Source organism: Dipodomys merriami, unplaced genomic scaffold, assembly GCF_024711535.1.
Source record: "Dipodomys merriami isolate MVZ:Mamm:240054 unplaced genomic scaffold, mDipMer1.0.p SCAF_1, whole genome shotgun sequence".
Classification (NCBI taxonomy): Eukaryota; Metazoa; Chordata; class Mammalia; order Rodentia; family Heteromyidae; genus Dipodomys; species Dipodomys merriami.
In genome coordinates, this window is record NW_027202270.1 from 5913725 (window position 1) to 5937899 (window position 24175).

The following is a 24175-nucleotide window of genomic DNA, read 5'->3' on the forward strand; positions in this document are numbered from 1 at the left end:
ATTCCCGAAACACCGCAGCCATTTCCTTCCCAGCCAAGCTCCTCTGCACAAGCAGATCAGCTGCTTGCCTGGAGTCTCCTGGCGTCTCTCCCCCAACACACACACTCAAACACACACTCAGGGGAGAGTCCTGCCTCCAACAAGACTCCCTCCCCCCGCCCAACCTTAGGGCAGACCGGAGCACCCCTCCCTGTCCTTGCTCAGCCAGGCCCTCCACCCCACAGCCAGGACAGACCAGATGGGCTTTGCCCATGGGATGCTGTGTTTGTGCGGATTATTCTGTACCCCCAAACCTCCCCTGGGATGCGGAAGGCACTGAAGTACAGTGGGTCAGGGAACAGGGCTGAATGCTGACAAATGCTGTGTTTCTCTTTATGGTCTTCTGCTCGATGAAACCCTAGTTCATTCTTTAGCACAGAAACTTAACAGCTACTCTACTCTCCACACATGGATGAATAGACTTGACTCTTAATACTGAAGCACTCAAGGCCGTGGAAACGATCCTGCTGGGATATCAAAACATGATCAGGACATTTCCATCCACTTTGCATACATGGTTATGAACACAATCTACATTCTAGTTTTGCCCAGCATGTATGGGGAACGCATATATTTGTTTGACTGAACTGAATTTATTTGGAATTTCTTTATTTTATTTTATTTTTTTGATCGTGGGGTTTGAACTCTGGGCCTGGGCCCTGTCCCTCAGCTCTTCAGCTCAAGGCTAGCTCTCTACCACTTGAGCCACAGCGCCACTTCCGGTTTTCTAGTGGTTAATTGGAGATAAGAGTCTCATGGACTTTCCTGCCCAGGCTGGCTTTGAACCATGATCCTCAGATCTCAGCCTCCTGAGTTGCTAGGATTACAGGCGTGAGCCATCGGTGCCCAGCTTGGATTTTTTTATTTGTTGGTAAAAACTTACACATGCCCATCTTCCCCAGAAATGATGATCCTGGAGCCTGCTGGGCAGCAGCTAGACCCTCTCCCCGCCCCCTCATACTCAGAGTCTCTTGGCATTCGTCACTTCAGCCACATCCCAGCCCTCGTTCGTTCTTTTTCGGATAGGGTCTTGTGTTTTAGAGGCTGGCCTCAGCCCATGATCTCCCTACTCACATCTCTCCCCAGTAGCTGGGATGGTGGGTGGGAGTCACCATTCCCAGCCTGTATCCTCTCCAGAGAAGAACAGAAGCCTCTTGGAGACTGGCGATGGTCTTTATCTGAAATCTTCTCTGTCTCCCTGACTACAACTCTTTTGATTTCAGGGCTCCTGTATCAAGAATACAGAGATAAATCCACTCTCCAAGAAATTGAAACCAGGAGGCAACAAGATGCAGAAATCCAAGACAATGAAGAAGGGTCCCCAACGGGGGAAGACACCCCAGACGAGGAGGAAGAGGAGGAGGAAGAGGAGGAACCCATAAGCCCACCTGAGAGGAAAGCTCTGCCCCAGATCTGCCTGCTCAGTAATCCCCATTCCAGGTTCAACCTCTGGCAGGATCTGCCTGAGATCCGGAGCAGTGGCGTGCTGGACATCCTTCAGCCGGAGGAAGTCAGGCTGCAGGAGGTGAGCCCCGGCAGGGACAGTGGTGCTGGGTCACCAGCTGGCCTCATCTGCCCAGAACAGGCTGGGAGTGATCACTGTTTCCCACTGTTTCTCTAGGTCAGAAGCTGGTGTGTGTTGGGGGAGAGAGGGGTGCATCCTCCTTTATTATTGGGGGACCTTCCTGTCACACGGGAGGAGTCCAAGCAGTAGCTGAGGCTGAATTTGTAAATGACTCCCGTTTACTATGCGTTACGGACATTGGTCCCATGCCCCAGCTTTATTCTGGGGCCATTTGAACTGGAAAGGAGAGGGGCTCTGAGAGATGAACCCTTATGGCTGCCCCCTGGCGGCCCCCTACTCCTACAAATGTGCAGAAATTTGGGACTCAGGACTGTCACTCAGCCCTTCCTGTGGTGGTCCAGGTGACTGACAGGGAGGAGGCTGAGGGAGGGCCGGTGAACTGCCTAATGGTTTGTTATAACCAGAGAGAAATAATCGATGAAAAATGCCCAGTAACTCTGTGTGTGTGTGTGTGTGTGTGTGTGTGTGTGTGTGTGTGTGTGTGTGTGTGTGTGTGTGTGTTGAGAAATGGGAGTGTTGGTTTCAGTCGGATAAAGATCATTTGGGCGCTGGGAGATGCATGGGTAGAGATACAGGGGCAGAGAGTAGATGGTAAGGAGAGAGGCCGGGAGAGAAATTGTAGGTATGCCAATGCATGTTACTTGTGAATTTTGTACATACACAAGCCCTGCCAGTGATGGAACCCAGGGCCTCCTGAATGCTGGGCCTGGGCTCCACCACCAAGCCTCACTCTACTCCTGACCCCAGGGACCCCTTAACTGAAAAATTTCGAGAATGGATATTGAAGAGATTTGGGGACCAGCTTCATGCGCCCCTCCTCCCGCACCTCCCGCAGCTGGACCTTCCTTACTGTTCCTCCTCCCCATCCCCACCCCAGTCATGCCCAGTGGCTCCTGTTTCTGTAGAGACATTTTCTCTTATTGATTATCTAAAAGGCAGAATAGCCTGGCCATTTGGGAGGCTGAGGCAGGAGGCCGCTTGAACACAGCCTGAACTACACAATGACATCCCCCCCCCAATTCTTTTAAATAAATAAAAAGCAAAAACAAATTAAAACAAAAAACAGACCACACACACAGTTAAAGAGGCTGAGACTGGCTCCTGACTGCGCCATCAACCCCAGACTCAGCTTTACCGTAGTTTTGATCCAAGGGAGGCCTGGATAAAACTGTTTGTTGAGGGACTGGCTCACCTGGGCGGCCTGCCACAGAATCAGAAATGTGTCCAAACGTTGACCTCCCTTGTAGCTTATGAGCAGTGATTTGTAAATGGCTGTGTCAAGACTTCACTTCGCTTTTCTTGGTGTGCCGGCCTGGGGCCTGAGCTCAGGGCCTGAGTGCTGTCCTTTAGTTTTTTTCTCCTAAGGCTTTCTACCACTTGAGCCATAGCTCCACTTTTGGCTTTTTGCTGGTTAATTGGAGATAAGAGTCTCACGGACTTTCCAGCCTGGCTGGCTTCAAACCACAATCCTCAGACCTCAGCCTCCTGAGTAGCTAGAATTACAGGTGTGAGCCATTGGCACCCAGCTTTATTACTTTAAAAAAATGAAATTTCAGTGTAATGTAGAGAGAAATCCTAACTATGCAGAACTTAAAAGCATATATGTATAAAGTTTTACAACATAAATGGAGCTGAAAGAGAAAAAGAAGGCCTTTTTATATTACATAGGAAAGGACTGCAAATGGCAAAGAGGCAGAAAAAAAATCAAACCTCAGACCTCAGCCATAACCATAAATGTAGCTTTGGAGGCCACACCTGTAATTCTAGGTTGGAGGCTGAGAATAAAAGGATCATAGTTAGAGCCCCGCTTGTGCAGAAAAGTTCACAAGATCCCTTCTCAGCCCGTAACTGGGTGACAAGGGAGGCTGAGATTGGGAGAATGGAGGGACCTGGCCAGCTGAGGCAGGAAAAACTCCAAGAGGTTCCACAGAAGGAAGCTGGACGCAGTGGTATGTGCCTGCCAGCCCAGAGACGACGAGCCCGAGAGCAGGCAGATTACCGCTGAGGAACATGCCTAGATGGGAAGCAAGACCCTACCTAAAAAAAAAAATGAAATCATGCCTGCAATCCTAGCTACTCAGGAGGCTGAGAGCTGAGGATCACAGTTCAAAGCCAGCCTGGGCAGAAAAGGCCGTGAGACTCTTTTTTTTTTTTTTTTTTAATTTTATTTTATTTTATTTGAGAACATACTGTACAGAGGGGCTACAATTACATGGGCAGGATAATGCATACATTTCTTACCAAGCATTGCAGCCTCCTCCTTTGTTTACCCTTCACCTCCCTTCCCCGCCTCCCCCCTGGCCGTGAGACTCTTATCTCCAATAAACCACCAGAAAACTGGAAGTGGCGCTGTGGCTCAAGGGGTAGAGCACTCGCCTTGAGCTGAAGAGATGAGGGAGAACACTCAGGCCTAGAGTTCTAGCCCCACAACTGACAATAAATAAATAAATAAATAAACTAGCAAAAAGTAGGATTCAGCAGAAGAAGAGCACCAGCTTCACAAGTGCAAGGTCCAGAGCTTCAATGGATTAAAAAAGTAAAGCAGGCTGAGCGCTGGTGGCTCTTGCCTATAATCCTAGCTACTTGGGAGGCTGAGATCTGAGGATCGCAGCTTATAGCCAGCCGGGGCAGGAAAGTCCACACAACTCTTATCTCTAATAAACCACCAGAAAACCAGAAGTGGGGCTGTGGCTTGAGTGGTAGAGTGCTAGACTTGAGCTGAAGAGCTCAGGGACAGCACCCAGACCCAGAGTTCAAGCCCCACAACGTAACCAAAAAGAAACCTAAACAGTAAATCCACCCTATTACCAGACAGAATGGGATAGTATAAAAAAGAGAAAAGGATGAAGTGAACAGTTATTACGTACAGCTAAAGATATCCTCATACAGATCAAGTACCACCTCATTTTTTTTGCAAATTCTTTATTGTGATTAAGTGGTTACATAATTTCACAGTATTGTGAGACAGTGATACTTAAAGTCACAAACACATTGTAACCTTCATGGGGCAAATTGTCTATCGTGGTCTATAAAGTTTATGAGTTCTATGAGCTTTGACAATACAGTTATTTCTTCCACATCAGGTGATGCGTACATTCCTTTCCTTTTGCTTAGTGTCAGCTGTTCCTCTTTCCCACTCATCCCCTCCCTCCCATTGCTGCCATTGAGTTGCTTTGTTCATTTTGATCAATGGCCAGTGAAGCTGCTGGGTCCCACTGTTGTATGTTTTCCCCTGTTTCCCTCTCGTTCTGTGTCCTCCTACTTCCCCTCCGGTGTGCATATATATACCATATTGTGATCAGCAGCATGAGGTTATTTAGTAATGATTTAACCAGATGAGTGGAGGTCCTTTATTTCTCAAGTCTTATTTACTTTGTTGTGTCACCTAACATTTTGGATTTAACATCCACTTATCAAGGAGACCATGTGCCATTTGTCTCTTTGCTCTTGGCTTACCTCATTCAACGTGATTTCTTCTAGTTCCATCCATTTCCTTACAAATGCCATTATTTTGTCCTTTCTAATGGCTGCATAATATTCCATTGTATATAGGTACCACAGTTTTTGGATCCATTCATCTGTGTGGGGCATCTGGGTGGTTTCCATATCCTGGGTATTGTGAACAGTGCTGCCACCTCATTTTAAATGTTCTTAAATTGCCTAAGTTATTTACTAATACATTTTCCTTATTTAAAAGAACAAAGAGTGACCCGGATGTGACCTTGGTGGTGGATACTCCAGGGTCTGTCACCCCTCCCTGAGTTTCTCCAGCTTTGTCTCCACCTCATCCCACAGCTGTTTGGGTGGTGGGTTTTGGGTTTTTTTTGGTCAGTTGTGGGGCTTCAACTCTGGGCTTGGGTGCTGTCCCTCAGCTCTTCAGCTCCAGGCGAGCGCTCTGCCGTTTGAGCCACAGCGCCACTTCCAGTTTTCTAGTGGTTTATTGGAGATAGAGTCTCACAGACTTTTCTTGCCCGGGCTGGCTTTGAACTGTGATCCTCATATCTCAGCCTCCTCAGTAGCTAGGATTACAGGCGTGAGCCACCGGCGCCTGGCTGGGTCGTGGTTTTTAGCAGCTTCCCATTGTGAACTCTTCAGTTATATCTTAGCTTTTCTTTAAAAAGAAAAACACACACACAAACCACAAGCTTCCTTTTGCCCTGGGAATGAGTTGGGTGTTGGTGTTAAATGATAGGTTTGCCCCAAGAAAACACGGGGCTGGAGTAAGGCAGGAGACACCATAAGCTGAGTGCAGTGTGGCCCGGCGCAGACACGGACAGCTCTGGCTGGAGAGCCAGGCCCCCTGGCTGTGGCCCTGGGGCAGGTGCCCAGCAGGGGCTGTGCACAAAATGAGGCGCGTTGTGAAGGATGCTGGGTCCCCCAACATGCTGCTCAGAAGGCAGCAGAGGCCATGCATCCCTGGTCAAAGCCTGCATCTTAAATGCTCTGAACCAGGAGACGTTCCAGTGTCAATGGCCCATCCGGAGTGAAAGGGTCTGCACCGTGCAACGTGGGTTTTGTGCATAACACCATTTAAAGTATTTTAATACCTCTAGGCTATGGGAACAAGATAGATATAAAACGTAAATGAACTCCTTGTTTCAACCCAGGCCCATTCCTAGATTCCTCATTATGTGTGGAAAAGTAACCCGAAGCCAGAAAGGTCTAGAATAAGCTCTTCTGGGTCTGGGATACTGGGTCTTCTGTTTGCTCAGAAGGGAGGCTGATCTCCCAACCCTCCCCCCTTATGTACACATTCGCATATGCAGGCACGCAGACACACAAGCATGCATGCACACATATACACACATGCACACACACGCCATCCTCTCTAGCTCAATATCAAACCTTGTGATTTCTCTAATCTATTGGACAAAAATGTATCTTGTTTTAACTTCTCTTTCTTCAATGACTTGTATACCTGAGCATCTTTTCATGTAACTATTTGCTGTTTCCATTTCTTTGAGTGAGTGTGTGTGTGTGTGTGTGTGTGTGTGTGTGTGTGTGTGTGTGTGTGTGTGTGTGTGTTTTCCTGTATAGGGCTTGAACTCAGGACCTGGGCATTGTCACTTAGCTTTTATCACTCAAGGCTGGCACTCTACTTCTTGAGCCATAGGGCTTTTTTGGTAGTTAATTAGAGACAAGAGTCTTAAGGACTTTTCTGCCCAGAGTGGCTTCAAACCATGATCCTCTGGATCTCAGCCTCCTGAGTAGCTAAGATTACAAATGTGAGCTCCTAGTACCAGGATCGAGGGATGTTTTTTGAATCACTGGTTGAGAACAAGACAGTTGTAGAAAATGACTAGGATATATTCGAATTAAAAGATGAGGAAGCAGGTTCTCTAAAGGGAGCTTTCTGGAAGGCGGTGGGAGGGGTGGAGCATGGAATGTTCCTGAGAGCAACAGAAAGAGCAAAGGGAGGAGTGTGATGGGGAGAATGGGGACTCCATCTCCGGCCAGCAAACGCCCAGAATGGACTTGGTTTGTGCTGGCATGGGGAGAAATGAAGAGGAAGCCAGATGTAGCAGGAGCAGCCTCGCCTCTGCCATGGTGGGCGTGTCCTTAGTCACAGGCAGGGCCCTGTCTGGGAGATGGAGAAACTCCGGCCCTGATTGGTGGCTATGGAGAACTGGAGAAGAGTTCCAGGAGAGGTATTTTAAGCATCTCCAGGGGAACAGGAATACAAGGGTGCACACCGGTGGGGCGACTGCCAGGCTGGCACTGGGGGCGGTGGCAAGGCCCCGGCAGGCCCAGACAGGACTCGGCCTTGTCCTGCTGGGGAGTGAGCCAGGAGCGGTCCGGGTGTCGCCCGTGCAGTATGAGGCTCTCAGCCTCTGAAATCGGAGTTTTGAGCTCTGTTGGGTTTCAACCTGTTTCACAACTTAGACCTTACATGTATTTGCTTTTCTTCCTTCTTCCCTCACTCTTCCCACATTCTCTGTTCCCATCCCCCCCCCAAAAGCTAACCATTTTAGAGGGAAATTTCTTAGGGTTTTTCATATGCTAGGTTGCTATCAAGAACTGAAATTGCAGCCGGGTGCTGGTGGCTCACGCCTGTAATCCTAGCTACTTAGGAGGCTGAGATCTGAGGATCGTGGTTCAAAGCCAGCCCGGGCAGGAGAGACCTTGAGACTCCTATCTCCAATAAACCACCAGAAAACCGGAAGTGGCGCTGTAGCTCAAGTGGTAGAGTGCTCGCCTTGAGCTGAAGAGCTGAGGGACAGCGCCCAGGCCCAGAGTTCAAGTCCCATGACCGACCAAAAAAAAAAAAAAAAGAACTGAAATTGCCCAGCGTGAGAGGGGCTAGGCTCTATTTCCATTGCTACAAACAAACTGAACGAAACCAAACCCTTAAATCATGACTATTATGTAAGTTACCATTTACTATTATATTATTTATCCTCACTGAATACTATATTTTTTATTTTTTTTTATTTTATTGCCAGTCCTGGGGCTTGAACTCAGGGCCTGGCCCTGAGCCTCTCTGTGCTCAAGGCTAGCACTTGAGCCACAGTACCACTTCCAGATTTTTCTGTGTATGTGGTACTGAAGAATTGAACCCAGGGCTTCATGCTGCTAGTCAAGCACTCTACACTAAGCCACACTCCTAGCCCTATATTTATATTTTTGATGTTATTGGGATTTAAACTCATGCTTGCTAGGCAGGTGTTCTACCACTTGAGCCACACCTCAGCCCTTTTTACTTTAGTTATTTTTGAGACAGGGTCTTGAGTGTTTGCCTAGTACGATTTGGGCCTTCATCATGCTACTTACACCTATACAGCTGGGAGAACAGGCATGTACCATCACACCTGGCTAATTGGTTGAGATGGGGGCATCTCATGAATGTTTTACCCAATCTGGCCTTGAATCTTAACCCTCTTGATACGCCACAGTGAATGAGATTACAGACATGAGCTACAGTGCCCAGCCTCATATCTTCCTTTGTGTAGCCTTTTTTTTTTTTTTAAGGCTCTCTGGGAGTACACTGTTCAGATGTCCCATAATCGAGCCAGTTTCTGTTGGTGCTATGCGGGTCCCTGCCGCTGAGACTGTGTATTGAGGATGCTCCTTGCATGTTGTTTGTAACCGTAAGACACCGGTGCGGATGCGGTGGAGACGTCTGGGGACCCCTCTGTGGAGACGCAGGGTGACAGGTTGGGTGTTTTTTAAGTTTGGGGAGGGATGGCCCGTCTCCCAGCATGCCCAGCGTGTTTGGAATGCCTGCCCCTCCGCGGTGTGGGGTGAAAACTGGTGTGGGCCATGGTTTTCTTCTTTTTAGGGGGCGGGGTCCAGTCATGAGACCTGAACTCTGGGCCTGGGCGCTGTCCCTCAGCTCTTCAGCTCAAGGCTAGCGCTCTACCACTTGAGCCACAGTGTCACTTCCGGCTTTTTTCTTTTTGCTTATGTGGTGCTGAGGAATCGAACCCAGGGCCTCATGCATGCAAGGCAAGCACTCTACCACTGAGCCACCTTCCCAGCCCTGGGCCATGGTTTTCATCTGCATTTGTCTCTCTGCGAGTAAGGCAGAATGTGCTTTCTGGTGTGTCCTGGATTTTTATTTATGCCTGTTGCAGTCTATGCGTTTTTGCCATTATCAGCCGGCTCAGCTGGAGAGCACAGCGCTGGCCCACATGGCCTTGCTGCAACTGGGGTTTAAACCTGTGCCGGTGGCGGGCATCATGGCCCCTGCCCAGACCCTGGCCTGGCTCCAGGACCCAGTCAAGGCTGCTCACTTGCGCCCCCTGCTGACCGTTCACAGACGTACTGAAGACTGCCCGGTGTTTTCCATCCTGTACCATCCCACCTTTCCAGGGGTTTCTTCCTAACCTGCAGCCCTCCCGAGGTGCTGGCCCCGCTTCCTGTGGGAAAGGAAGGGAGCGAGAGCTTGGAAACCGCAGGGAGCGCTCTTCTCAGCCTCAAGCACCCACAGGCCCCCACGAGTGAGGGTGAGAGAGGTCCTGGCTGAGGCTCAGGGGTGGCAGAGGCCTTGGCTACCTGTGTCTCCGAATCACAGGGACATCTGCTTGGGGACAGGGTGGGCGAGTGTGGAATCAGTGCTTCCCAAGTAGTGTTGGCGGTGGGGACAGTGAGGGGTGGTTTTTTGCTGGATCGTCCCAGAGGCCGGAGCCACAGAGGAGGCGTTCTTGGGGCTGGTGAGGGGTCAGGCCGTCTCTTAGCTCTGCGGCCCCAACGGACAGCAGATACTTGCTTCCCTGCAGCTCAGGGGTGCGGCCGTCTAGGGTTGAGGTGCCGGCAGGGTTGGTTTCTGGTGAGCCTCCTCTTACACGCTGTGCACGCCCGCGTTCTCTACCTGTAACAAAATAGCTGGGATAAGCCAAGCTTGCAGGAGGTGTGGACTTGTAGCTTGAGAGGTCTCGTGGCCAGGTGGTCTGTTTGTTGTTGTCTGGTGCGGGGTGTGGGCTGGGGTGAAGCTGCTCCACCTCAAGGCCTCTAGGAAGCAGAGGAAGGAAGCAGGGGTCCCACAGTCTCTTTCGATCACACCCCAGGGACCCAACTTCCTTCCAGCTTCCCAAGAGCATCTGGGGCCAGGCCCCACGCTTCCCTCATCCGGCCGGGACAACTTCCAGGATCTGAACTCTGATCCTCATAGATGCCTACCCCCTCCCCTGTCCGCCTAAGGCTGGGGAAGCCCCAGCCAGGGCTCCATGTTGCTCTGGACTCTAGGAGAAGGTGGGAGGCCAAGGGCCACCCTTGAGCTCTGATGATTCTGGAGACACAGCTGGACGGCAGGAGCAGGCGTGGACACAGCCCGGAGAGCGTGGCAGGGTAGACACTGCCCAGAGAGCGTGGCAGGGTAGACAGCCCAGCATAGAGCACGGAGTCCAGGGCTCTCGTCCATCTGAGGCAGGTTCTTCCTCAGGGATTCTTGGGGTGCCTCTGCATCATCCCCTGCTGCTGCCGCAGAGTCAGGGGTGTCCTCTGTCTCTGGGCCTCACACCCAGGCTCCGGGGCGGGGCTGTGTCACAGGATGGGCCTGCTCCCTGGCCTCTGGCCTCCGTCTGCGCCTCCCCCACACAGAGGCAGGCTGCATAGAGGGCGGTGCCCCTCACTGTGCCAGAGAAAAATCGAATCCCCTCGAGACAGTCACTGGCCTGCAAGGGAAGGCGGAGCACAGGTGCTTGGAGCTATCCCCTTTTGTCTCCCCTGCACCCCACCTGCCATCCATCCTCCCCTCAAAGTACAAACCGGTGCCTCTGGCCCCTCGCTGGACCGTGGCACCCCTGTAGAGCCCTCCACCCCAGTCCTGCGCCCCATGAACTTTCTCCCATCAGGGAAGGCGGGCGCTCTGCGGCGGGGAGCTCCAGGCTGAGCCGCTGCTGAGGAGACAGGGCTGTGTTCCCATGTCGCACACCCGGGTGCTCAGGTTCCCACGGCGGTCGCTCATGCTGGCAGCCCTTGGCGTCCCCAAGACTGCCCACAGTGACAGACGTGTCCCAGCGAAAGCCACCCGTGAGGGCCCCACAGGAGCCCTGGCCGACCTGGTCTTACCCTAGGACTCTGGGGTGACAGCTTGGTAGTAGCCGTGGTGGAAAATCCCAGGAGGACACAGGCGACTGGCGGCCATCGGGCAGGTAGCCCAGAGCAAGCGGTGGTTCATAAAATTTGGGCCAGTCTAATTCCCTGTGGAGAAGGTCCAGCAGCCTGGCCCACAGCACAGCCATGGGATGCGGAGCAAGGCCAGGGCAGCCTCAGAGGACGGGCGTGAGTGTGCGCACATAGCCCCTCCTACACCCTGGTTCACACTCACCCCTACACCCTCCCATCAGGCTCATTCTTACACACTCACCTGTGCACTCACACAGACATGTTCACGCCCACCCTTAGGTATGTTCATTCCTTCCCATTCCTACTTGCTCGCACTCATTCACACTCATTTCACGCATGCTCACACACACACACACACACACACATGCACACGTACATGCACACACACAGAGGCACACACACACCAGGCCCTGGATGACAGGGTGTGTGGAGGAGGGGTGGGTGGCTCTGGGAAGACTGGAGTATTGATAAGGAGCAGACAGTGGGAAACACCGTGGAAGGACAATTCACAGATGACTAATGGCCTATAAATGGGTAGCAAGGGGGAGAGCCATGGCAGAATGGGCTCAGCCAGGATCAATTAGCAGTGATTCAGGCCGAAGCCTGCTGTGTGCCAGCTGCTGAGAGGCGGGGCCCCTCCTGACCCTGTCTCCATTGACATCAGGACAAAGATGCCACCAGGCAGGGACCCTGGGAGGAGGCCAGCCAGGGTGGAACGTGCGTCGGTCCCCAGGGGTCTCCGACAGATGCCCAGAGGCAGTTTAAGTGGCTGACTGCTGCTCCTACCAGCAGGGACTGTGCCCTGTGCTGCCCAGGAGGGTGGAAGCTTGGCATTTGCTTGAGAAACTTCAGCTCAGCAGCGAGGAGGTGGACGCCCGGTAGCACCATAGCAGAGGTGCTTCCTGGACACTGGTGTCCTGTGGCCTCTTGTCCTGGCTGGGCACAGGCAGCTGGGCACCCCAGAGTCTACTTCCAGCGCTCAGGAGGCCAAGGGCCACGCTCACGGAGAAGCTGTGTGGTTTCAGCGAGGCGAGGCGCTTGCTTACAGGGGCCGTGGGCTCCTTTCCGCCGCCTCAGCAGCTCTGATGTGGCCGCAGCGGCAGGGGCGCAGCACAGGCCCAGGGTCTGGGAGCGGCAGCTTGCCCCGGGATCTCACCGTGGCAGTGTGCCAACATGCTTCTCATTGTGAAGTGCCCCGCCAGGCTGGCTGGCTGGCGGGGCTTCATGGGAAAGAGGGACTACAAATGCCCAGCGAACCCCAGCTTGGCTGCGGCTCAGCCTGGCCTAGGGGTCCGGCAGAGCCCCAAACCCGGAGCACCCTAAAGGCTGCATCTTGGCTCCTCCAGCTTTAGGTCAATGTGGCTTTGAGGATTCTGTTTCTTTTGGTAAAATGGAAGCTTGGGCTCCTCCTTCCTGGGGGACCCTGGTCCCCGGCGTCCATGTGCTCTGGGAACCACGCCAGCCTCCGCCCCTCCCTCCACGTGCGGACCCCATGGGAGAAACAGGAGCACGCTCACCATGGTGCTGACTGCGCCCCCCCCCCCACCTGGCTAGGTTGGTTGCTGAGGACTTCTGCGAGAAATCACCACAAACTAGGTGCCATAGGATGGCAGAAACTCACTGCCCCAAAGATGCAGAGGTCAGAAGCCTCTAGAGGAGGTGCTGGCCGGGGCTCTGGGGAGAATTCCTCCTTGTGGCTCCCAGAGGTCCTTGGCTCATGGCCAGGTGATCCCTGTCTCGGCCGCCATCTCCTCGGCATCTCCATCATGGAGATGCCGGGCACTGGGCAGAGCTCACCCCAAATTCAGGATGGTCTAAACCCCAAGAGTATGCATAGCTAATGGCCCCATCTCTACACGAGGCCACACTCAGGGCTCTGGGGGCAGGACGGGGCACAGCTTTTGTGGGGCCTCAGTACAACCAGCTCCACTCTCGAAGGGATGGGGGTGCTGGGGAGAGGCAGGCGGCAGTGCGGGCTGCTCTTCTCCGGAAGGCCCGCTGTGCGCAGAGAAGGTGCTGAGCCCCGGCCTGCTCCCAGGCTTGACACACACCTGGGGGAAGAGCTCGCTCTGTCTCATTGTGTTTGTAGCCCCGGTAGACAAGTCCTCGTCTTGACGGAAGACAGGCACACCCTTTGTAGATGATGAGTGTCTTTCTTTTTCAAAACGAAAACTGCTATATTGAAAATAAAATCAGACCCTAAAAGGAATAATACAGGCTCATTTTTAAATGTCCAAATCAGAAGATTAAGAGAAAGGAGTCGCCAAGCACCAGTGGCTCACACCTGTCATCCTAGCTACTCAGGAGGTTGAGATCTGAGGAAGAAGGTTCAAAGCCAGCTCTGACAGGAAAACCCGTGAGACTCTAATCTCCACTCAACTACAAAATAAAAAGCTGGAAGTGGAGCCATGACTCAAGTGGTAGAGCACCCCATAGCCTACCCTCGCTACCTGGGCCCTGTTGCCTGTCAGAGGTTTTTCTAGGTGTGGAGAGACAGGGCTCCCCTCCATCTGCCCACCTTCCCACCACGTCTGTCGGTCTCTGCACTGCCCACGCGGGCTGGCGTCCTGTGGCTGCGGCCTAGCCCTGCTGCACCTCGTGGAGCTTGGCTTGTCCCCAGGGGACGGCAGGGCAGTCTGTGGGAGCTTCCCAAGGGAGGGGCGCCGTCCCCTCCGCACAGGCACAGGCCAGCGGCGGTGGGGTGTGGCTGGGCTCCGCAGGGGTCTGCCGAACCCTCACGTCTTGTCTGTGCTCCTGTGGCTGGGCACGCTTGGCCTTCCTGGCCGTACTCTGACGGGGCCTCTGTCTCCCCCATGCAGGCCATGTTCGAGCTCGTCACCTCCGAGGCCTCCTACTACAAGAGCCTGAACCTGCTGGTGTCCCACTTCATGGAGAACGAGCGGCTGAAGAAGATCCTGCACCCGTCCGAGGCCCACATCCTCTTCTCCAACGTCCTGGACGTCATGGCCGTCAGCGAGCGGTGAGTGCTTCTCCCCGCCCGGCATGCCGAGCCGGACGAGCATCCTCTAACACGGGTTTCTGAACTTCGAATGTCAAGACTTCCCTAGGATAGAATACAATTGCCCCAAGGATCGCCATGCCCTTCAGCAGGGTGTCCAGGGGTATTCCAGCCCCTTCCCATCAGCACCAGTGAACTGGAAGACCTCCTGCCCGTCAGAGCCTCTCGCCCAGCGCGCCTCAGCCTGCGCGGCCCACATGGGTTCTGTGGCAGTGCCCCAGGGGAACGTGCCCACTGCGCAATTCACTGCAGCCCGTGGCGTGTGGAGAGGGCAGTCCCCAGGGATGGGCGGCCAGCCTGTTGTGCTCAGGTAGTAGAGCCAGTGTCCACCCCCGCCCCCGCGGGGGTAGTATCATCACGTAGCTCTTGGGGATGCCACAGACTCTGGAGCACCCCTCCCTCTGAGTGCAACCCCATCGTTGAGTTTGGGGTGACGGCTCCCGGAAGCCAGGGCAGCCCGTGAGATCCCTGGGCCTCTGCTGCCACACGTGTTGTTTACGCACTGATTTCTAGTTTGTGGTGGACAATTCTAAACACATAGAAGTAGAGACACTGATGGCACACGGGCTGCGGTCCAGGTTCAGCCCGTCCCCACCCCTCTGGCGGCCATCCCAAAGCAAACTCCTATTCATCCCCTCTACGCACACCAGTGCGTGCTGCAGGGCTGAAGCTCTTGCCCTGCTCCCCGTCCCTTCAATACCCCTGACACTGTCACCCACCGATGCCGCACAGGAATCCCTGAGGGGCCCGGGTGGCGCCCGCACATACCCTCCCCCCACTCCACTTTGTGTGCTGGCTAAACCCAGCGAGGGGAGCCATTCCCGACCCCTCGGCCCCATTCCCAACCCCTCCGCCCTCGCTGCCGCTTGCAGCTTCCTGCTGGAGCTGGAGCGCCGCATGGAGGAGAACATCGTCATCTCGGATGTGTGCGACATCGTGCACCACTACGCGGCCGACCACTTCTCCGTCTACATCACCTACGTCAGCAACCAGACCTACCAGGAGAGGACGTACAAGCAGCTGCTGTGAGTGTCCCGCTGCTCCACAGGGCGGCAGGAGGGGCTGCTGTCCTCCCAGGGGGCGGCGCCTCAGTCCTGCACCTCCGCAGGGCCGGGCTGGTGACAGTATGTGGACCAGGCATGTTTCCCAGTTATGTTGGCATCACTAGCAAGCTTGGATCCCAAGAGTCAGCCCTAGTCCCCCAGATCCATGTCCAGCCCAGCCAGCGAGGCTCTACGAGATTAAGAAAGAGGCTGAGGCCAGGCACCAGAAAGGTGGGTTTGGATGCATGGTGAGGGCAAGGAAGGAGTTTGCTGGTCATCCAGCAGGGACCTCGAGCCGACTGTCCATCTGCCCCTTCTTCAGGATTTTAGATGACGCGATCATTTTTCAGTCAACTTGTCTCTTGAATTCTTCGTTTTGGGTACCATGATGAAGTGGCCAGGATTTAGCCAAAGGGCTCCTGGCTCTAGTGGAGGCATCGAAGGACTTTGTGAGTGGTCATTTTCCACATTACTAGTGGAACCCAGCGTTGGGAGGGAGGAATAGGCGTGCAGTATGGGACACACGGACACCATTGGCCCGGGGTAGGAGTAGGTCCCCAGAGCAAAGGCAAGGTCAGGGGTTGTGTAGGACAGGGACCCACACACGTTTGAGGGAGCCGGCCAGCGGTGACAGCAGCTGCGGTGCAGCACTGGTGTGAAGGTCACCATCGGCGCTCAATGGGCAGTTGCTAAAGTGAAGAAATGCATCGTGAGGGAGGCCGGGGAAAGCTGTTTCTCTGGGTTGCTGGCTCCAGGCTCGGTTCCTGGAGCCATCCATGGCTCCCACAGCTTCCATGCGTGCGGGGACGTTGCCGAGAGCAGGTCCAGCGTTCACATAGCTCTGAGCATGACATATTACCGGCCATGTGCGCACGTGCACGCGCGTGTGTGGTTGACTGTAGGTGTAACGTTGAATGCATGTCCGGTGTTCTCCCCTAAGTGTGAGCACGTTGGACTTGGAAGGAATCTGGGTTCCATTTTTGAGCTCAAACACTGAGAAGACAAGCATCCAGCAGAAGAGGTGCCCATGTATGGTAGCACCCAAGAACCCACCGTGGCGCGGCACCAGATGAGCCGTGCGGGAGCGGAGGCCCTGGCCAGCTCCGGGCCCCTCCACAGCCAAGCCCTCTCGCTGGAAATAACTCCGGCTGTCCTGGCGGCTGTCTCTCGAGCCAGCTGCCTGTTCCTGTCACTCAGTGGGTTCACCTTGCCACAGCTTCCTGCTGGGTGACAACATCTAATTGTGTGTGTGACTCAGAGACCTGGCCCCACACGGGATTCTCGCCTCCCCATGCACTACACCATTTGCTAAGTCTTCATGGGCTGGGCACGTGAAGCCGCTATTATTGTGTGACTTGCATATGAACAGTTCATTTGCCAGAGAGAGAGATAGAGAGAGCTCAGCATGTTTTTTGGTTCCCCCCCCCCAGCTCGTGGGTTGGGGAAGGGGGACTGGGATGGGGAGGAAGCGCCTCCTCCTCACACCCCCAGGAACAGAGCTCAGAGACCGACTCCCTGTGTTCCCCAGCCAGGAGAAGGCAGCCTTCCGGGAGCTGATCGCACAGCTTGAACTCGACCCCAAGTGCAGGGGCCTGCCCTTCTCCTCCTTCCTCATCCTGCCTTTCCAGAGAATCACGCGCCTCAAGCTCCTGGTGCAGGTACCGCGGGACACGCATGCTGGTCTGGTGTTCCCAAGAATCTTTGCAGCAAACTGGCCCAGGAAGTCCATTGTTCAGCACACACTCATTCAGCTCCTGTTGTCTTCTGAGCATTTTGAGCAGCGGGACCTCAGCCTCTGCTCACAGGAGTCACACCGCAGACGGGAGACAATCTCTCTCTCTCTCTCTCTCTCTCTCTCTCTCTCTCTCTCTCTCTCTCTCTCTCTCTCTCTCTCTCTCTCTCTCTCGCACACACACACACACACACACATCTCACATGCACATACACACACATCTCTCTCTCTCACACACACATACACACACACATACACACAACCAGGATGTGGTAGTTAGTCAAGCTTTCTTGGTCCCTTCAAGTCAAGCAACAGTAACATGGAGACTAAGACTGTCTGTGTTGAAGGAAATATGTGACAAGGCCCCGGAGCATCAGGATTCCTGGTCAGAGGCCCTGCAGTGAGCTCAGGGAGTAAATGCAGCCATGGAGTCTGGAGTCACCTGATCTGATTGACAGTTGTCAGTGCTCAGGGGCTACTGCAGAGAGTTAGGGCTGGAACACAAGAATGGACAGGGAAGGAAGAGTTGCTCTGGTGGCGGGGCAGGGTAAAGGGTGAAGGAAATCAATGCACAGATGAACGGAGATCAATGACTTGCTAAGAGGAAGGATGAGGACCCAAGAGTAACTCCTCAGCATTAGCCTCAGTGGCTCAGGACTTGTGGTCACTTGCCAGTGGTGGGGTCCAGGGTTTGCTGTGGGACTGGTGATGTATAACTGTGGTCAGTTGAGTATTCAAGTTCAGGTTCAAGGGAGAAATCAGAGACGGAGCTCTCGGTCAGCGTCTGGGTGGTATTTAGCAGAAGAGACCACTGAGGAAGGAGAGAACAAGGGCAGGAGAGGAGCCAAGAAAGCCGCAGCCAACAGAGCCCAGCCGGGCCAGCTGGGGTGTGGAGAACAGGGAGGCTGTAGCTAGGCCACGCAGGCCGTGGACCAGGCCAGGAGAGCGCGTGCCGAGCAGATGAAAGGGTCCCGTGCAGCCCGCCTGCACGTGGTGAACCAGGAGACACGGGGGAGAGGGGGGCTGGGGGAGGGATGCCGGGGCCAGGCAGACCGCAGGCTCAGAGGCAGCCATGTGGAAGAAGAGAGGCCAGGCTGGGAAGGGCCCAGAGGTTCAAGATCAAGGAAATGAGTATGGGAAAAAGTCCATGTCAGGGGTGGCGGGAAGCCACAAGGTAAACGCAAACTTACAGCACCAGCGAATGCAGGAGGCCCCAGTGGGATGCTTGTAACTTAGAAAATCTGAAACGAACCCAGACTGGTGGCTCACGCCTGTAACCCCAGCTACCCAGGAAGCTTAGACCTACAGAGGATTGTGATTTGAAGCCAGCCCAGCTAAGAAACTCCTCAAGATGCCGTCCCCAATTAACTGGCACCGCCAGACTGGTGCTGTGGCTGTCTGGACTGGCCACGAAGAGGAGAGGGGGCTCTGGCAGCAGGCCTGGCAGCCAGAGCGGTGGGTGCTCAGACACCCTCCCCGCCTTATGGACAGAGGCGGGGCACGTGGAGGAGTGCCAGGCAGAATCTTCCTACAGCGCCACCTGAACAAAGCCTCAGAGCCACGGTGATCAGCCTCCAGTGGCGATCCCAGGGGAGAGTGGTCCTGGAAGCATTTTAGCGTCCCTTGGGGACCACACTGGCCCTCTCCCGGACGTGGACTGGGGTCCCAGCTCGAGGTGCTGGAGCATGCGCTCAGCCTTCCAGGCAAGCCCCGTTCAGGTTTCCATTCCTGCTGATCTGGCGGCAGCCTGGCAAGGCTGGGACAGGACCTCCCCCGCCCCAAGCCTGGCGGGGGTCCCCTGCCCGGGATGGGGCTCTGGGTATCATGCCGCTGTGTGGATGCACGCAGGGGACATGCCACCGCAGGGGAGGGAGGGAGAGGAAAGGCCAGAAATGATGAGAATTAATGGTGCCTGTCGCCGTGCCTAGAACATTCTGAAGCGGGTAGAAGAGAGGTCTGAGCGCGAATGTACCGCCTTGGATGCCCACAAGGAGCTGGAAATGGTGAGTTGCTTCCTCCTGTGTGTCCCAGCCACCACTATCAGCGCGTCCCCACTGCCCCCCCTGTCCTCCGCTGTCCCCTGTGTGTCCACTGTCCCCCTCTGGGCTGCCTTCCCTCTGTCGGTGTCTTAGGGCCTGCAGTTTGCTTTCAGACTCACGTTTGCAATCCACAAAAGCCATTGGAGCAAAAAAGCACATTGCTGGGGCTCGAACAGAGCTTCTCCACCCCCGCCACACCCCTCCCACCCGCTCTGTCCACCCACCCAGGTGACGAGACACCTGTGGGGCCTTTACCAGCATGGAGCTCTGTGCCATCCACGGGCCCCATGTCAAGGGCTGCTCTCGACCCCAGCCCAGACTCACCAACTCCACCCCGAGTCCTGGGCCTTCCCCAGACAACAGCCCCATCCCCCGAGCGGCCGGCAGTGGCTGGCCCTATAGCCAAGCCGTCTGGATGTGCTGTCCTTGATGTGCTCGGGCTCCACCAAAAGCTGCGGCTGAGAGCCAGGTTTGGGTCGCTGCCCCCTGAGCATGGGGGCAGGGTATGGGGAGTCCTTTGTCAGCCAGTGGAGAAACCACCCTGCATGGGCAATCCATGTGGTCTGACCACATTGGTCCACAAGCACCGGTTCGCATGGCACAGCCATTGCCCTGTACTGCCCCCGCGGCCTTCAGCCGACCAGGCCGCCACCGAAATCCTGGCACTGGTGCCCGAGCAGCACTGGCCAGGAAGGCCTGGGAGAGACGCAGAACGCAGGGCCTCCCTGGGCCTGCTGCTGCCACCAGCTCGCTCCTGCGCCCCGGGAGCCATGGCTAGAGGCCACTGTGGCCTGGGGGAGTCCTGGGGTCAGGCTGCTTTCCCTGTGAGCTGCCGCGCTCTCGTCTCCCTGTCCTTTTAATGAAGAGTGTTCTGGCTTGTTCAACTCTTTAAAAGAGCACTTTTACTCAGGAGGCTGAAATCTGAGGCTTACAGTTCAGCCCGAGCAGGAAAGTCCATGAGACGCTTAGCTCCAATTAACCACTAAAAAAGAAGAAAAAGAAGCCACAAAAGCTGTGGCTCAAGTGATAAAAGCTCAGGACAGCACTCAGGCCCAGAGTTCAAGTTCTGGGACTGGCAAAAAAAAAGGGGGGGAAGGTATTTTTCTCACTTATAGAAGTAATTGATACTTCATAGGAAAAAATGCAAAAAAAAATACTTGTAAGGCTGAAAGAAAATGGCGGAGATATGTGGTTTCTGTTATCACTGCTGACACGGCATGCTGTCTGTCCCTCGTTCTCCCAAACAGACACGCCCGTGTCATGTGCTTGTGTGTGTGTGTGTGTGTGTGTGTGTGTGTGTGTGTGTGTGTGCGTGTGTGCATATAGCTGGGTTCTCAGCAACAGGGTGTGGGGCTTCTGCATCACACTCACCCTGGCTTTAGTGCCTGCAGAGTGGGGGTTTGTGCACGATGATGCAGATATGTCACCATTGTTGTGACTGACTGTCTCCGATGGCCGCTTTTGTGGGTGATGTGTTCTCACTGAGCAGCACCGCAGGGGGTTCTGCCACATACACCCACTGAGCCCCTGCACAGCCCGGCTCTGTCTCCATCACCCCGAGCCAGAGTGGAGCAAGGCCTCGAAAAGCAGAGGCACCAGGCCTTCTGGCTTCAGGCTGCCTCTCAGGGGTGTGGGGTGTCTGGGTGCCCCCTGCATGAAGGAGAAGCCAGCCCAAGGCCTGTCAGGCCCTTCCTTAGCCTGGCCCACCTTGTCACGGGTTTCCAGAGCCTGCGCCTAGCAGGGCCAGCGCACCAGCTGTCCCCCAGGCCTCAGGGGCTCCCCCTCATCTGGAACTAGTGGTTCAGAGACAGTGCCTGCTCACAGGTGCCAGGGGACAGCCGGGCTGGGGGGCCCTGGGCTGACGTCCCCTCCTCCCCTCAGGTGGTGAAGGCCTGCAATGAGGGCGTCAGGAAGATGAGCCGCACGGAGCAGATGATCAGCATTCAGAAGAAGATGGAGTTTAAGATCAAGGTGAGCCTGGGAGTCCCAGCGTCAGCCTGGGCCTGGAGGACGGTGCCTGACCTCCCCCAGAGGTGTGGGGGACCCAGTCTGCCCCCTCCCGGGGTGTCCTGCTCAGTGTGTGCCTGTGGACCTGGAGCTCAAGCCTCTATGGGTAGGGATAGGCTGTCTGGGGGATTCTCAAGTTGTCAGATATCTCCCCAGATTTTACACAAGATTTCAGGCATTCCAGAGCCCCTGGAACCTGAGTACCAAAATGCCCAGTTTGGATGCTGAACTCTACTGGGCTGCATTCATGCATGGTGTGCAGCTTCACTGGGCCACTTCACTGGTCAGGCAGAGCGCCCTCTGGTGGCAGGTCTCAGCCCATTGCCCCAGGGGCCCAGCCTTACCTCTCCCCTGACTACACCCACCCTGCAGAGCCTGGCCCAAGGACGACTCCACACACACGCACACGCGCACACACACACACGCACACGCACACGCACACATCAACAAGTCCATGTGGACACAGGCACAAGGACTCGAGAGCTCAGAAGTTCACATGTGACTACATATACACCGTACAGACACACTGCACACAACACGCACGGACACGTGTTCTCACATAACAGCTGCCACGCCCCGCATCTTGTCCGGGAGCCTGGCAGGGGCCCGCGCATGCTGCCACTCTAGTGCCACTCCAGCCACGGCTCTGGGAGCTTCGGGAGGGCGCAGGGTGCCCACCCGATGCCCACCTGCCACCGCCGCGCCCCCCACAGTCGGTGCCCATCATCTCGCACTCGCGCTGGCTGCTGAAGCAGGGGGAGCTGCAGCAGATGTCGGGCCCCAAGACCTCGCGCACCCTGCGAACCAAGAAGCTCTTCCGTGAGATCTACCTGTTCCTCTTCAATGACCTGCTCGTCATCTGCCGGCAGATCCCCGGGTGAGCGGAGCTGATGGGCCGTGGGCCTTGCCCATGGGTGAGGGGGGGAGGGGCTGGGCAGGCCAGGCTGTCCGTGGTGTGTGTGTGTGGTGGGGGAGACAGCCAGGCCAGCTGAAAACGCTTGGACTTTGGAGTCAGGTTCAGAGTTCTCTGTTCTTGTCCTGCCTTGGGCCTTTCTTGAACCTCCCTGGCCTCAGTTTCCCTCCTGTGAATTGAGGATTTGCCGGTGGGGAGTAGGCAGCATGCCTACCCCCTCCAGACTGTGGGGTGGGACAGGCATTGGGGGCAGGAGGGTTTCAGAGCTGGTGAGTGGTGGCTGGGGCGGGGGCCAGGTCCGCCACCCAGCCAGTGAGCCCTCCAGAGACCAGCGTGCCAACTCCACCTCCACCTGCTCCCCAGAGACAAGTACCAGGTGTTTGATTCTGCCCCGAGGGGCCTGCTGCGGGTGGAGGAGCTGGAGGACCAGGGCCAGACGCTGGCCAACGTGTTCATCCTGCGGCTGCTGGAGAACGCGGACGACAGGGAGGCCACCTACATGCTGAAGGCCTCCTCGCAGTGAGTGCCTGCCACCCGCCGCGCGCTTCCGGTCTCCTGCCTGGCAGGTGTGGCCTGCAGCAGGCCCTCCCTAGGCAGAACCAGCCCTGCACAGAGAGGGCAGTCTGGCCTGTCCTCACCCTGGGTTGCCGCAGCTGTGGCTTCCTCCGCATGGCCGCTGGGGAGGATGTATGTGCTGGGGCGGATGTATGTGCTGGGGAGGATGTATGTGCTGGGGCGGATGTATGTGCTGGGGAGGATGTATGTGCTGGGGAGGATGTATGTGCTGGGGAGGATGTATGTGCTGGGGAGTGCGTGCAGGGATGCCCCTTCCTGCCTGGTTTTTAAGAGCACTCCCCAGGGAAGAGCCCACAGGTGAGGGTCCCCCACACTAATTCCGGGGCCACAGCCCTGTCTTGGGAGGCGTGTGGGGTTCTGCTGTGCTCTGAGGCCAGTGTGCTCGCCTGTCCCCGTTCTAGGAGTGAGATGAAGCGATGGATGACCTCGCTGGCCCCCAACAGGAGAACCAAGTTTGTTTCCTTCACATCCCGGCTGCTGGGTGAGTGTGGCGCCTCTGCCAGCCCATCCTGGCACTAACCCAGAGCTGAGCACCACCACACAGTGCCCTCCTGGCGCTAACACAGAGCTGAGCACCACCACACAGTGCCCTCCTGGCGCTAACCCAGAGCTGGGCACCGCCACACAGTGCCCTCCTGGCGCTAACCCAGAGCTGGGCACCGCCACACAATGGCCGCTTGAGCCTGGCCAGGGGGATGGCGGAGGGAGAGGTGGCATCTGCTGGGGCTCGCTGCGCCACAGCACACTAGGAAGCACTTGGCGCAAATGTGGGCGTTGGGGGGAAATCAGATCTGCCCACCTGCCAAGAAAGCTGCTATTCCTGTCCGTGCCTGCTTGTCCTCACCCCCAAATACTCAGGGGCACCAGATAGCAGGGGCTCCGCCGCACGGCCAGGGGACAGAGCCCTCTGGAGGCCAACCTCCTGTCCTTCCCAGGAGCCCCTCCCGCCTCACCCCTGCCCTCCCCGCAGCTCTGCCCCTCCGCAGCTAGGCCCTTCCTCAGTTTGCGCTCAGCCACCCATGACCTCTCCTCCCCAGACTGCCCCCAGGTCCAGTGTGTGCACCCCTACGTGGCCCAGCAACCCGATGAGCTGACACTGGAGCTGGCCGACATCCTGAACATCCTAGAAAAAACCGAGGATGGTGAGGCCCAGGGCTGGGGCGGGCAGGGTGGGGTGCCAGGGGTGCTGTGGTGGGGAGCACAGGCTGGCTTCCCGGCCAGGCTCAGACCAGCGCCAGAAGGGCCTCGGCGCCGCCATGTGCTGCGAGAGCTGCGGGTCCCTTGGCACATAGAGCCTCGCCCATGCAATGGGCAGGGCCAGGACCTCCTCACGCAGCCTGACTCCGCCCCTCCACCACCCCTGGACTCTGCTGCTGCTGCTTCTACCACCGCCACCAGTTACTCCTCCCCCTCCCCCCTCCCCCTCCCCCCCTCCCCCTACTGTCCCTGAGCTGCTTCTGCTCAAGGTGTGAGCTCTACCTCTTGAGCCACAGCACCACCTCCACCCTGCCCATCTGTGAAGTCTGTTCCTGCCCCTCAACACCAGCTCCTCCTCCTCTTTCTCCCTCTCCTCTTCCTCTTCTTCCTCCTCCTCTTCCTCCTCCCTCTCTTCCTCTTCCTCCTCCTCCTTTCTCCTCCTCTTCCTCTTCTTTCTC

The 24175-nt window shown here is 55.8% G+C and overlaps 1 protein-coding gene across 2 annotated transcripts in view; it reads left to right on the forward strand.

Annotated features, from left to right (window-relative positions):
* Positions 1-24175, forward strand: part of Ngef (neuronal guanine nucleotide exchange factor) — an 84715-nt gene that overhangs the window by 57256 nt on the left and 3284 nt on the right. For both annotated transcript variants that reach the window (XM_070014740.1, XM_070014748.1), the window contains 10 exons: positions 1263-1564; positions 14011-14171; positions 15083-15235; positions 16782-16911; positions 18914-18988; positions 20906-20995; positions 21745-21908; positions 22308-22463; positions 22922-23001; positions 23558-23662. In XM_070014740.1, coding sequence (XP_069870841.1) covers positions 1263-1564; positions 14011-14171; positions 15083-15235; positions 16782-16911; positions 18914-18988; positions 20906-20995; positions 21745-21908; positions 22308-22463; positions 22922-23001; positions 23558-23662 — 1416 coding nt within the window. The remainder of the gene's footprint in view (positions 1-1262; positions 1565-14010; positions 14172-15082; positions 15236-16781; positions 16912-18913; positions 18989-20905; positions 20996-21744; positions 21909-22307; positions 22464-22921; positions 23002-23557; positions 23663-24175) is intronic.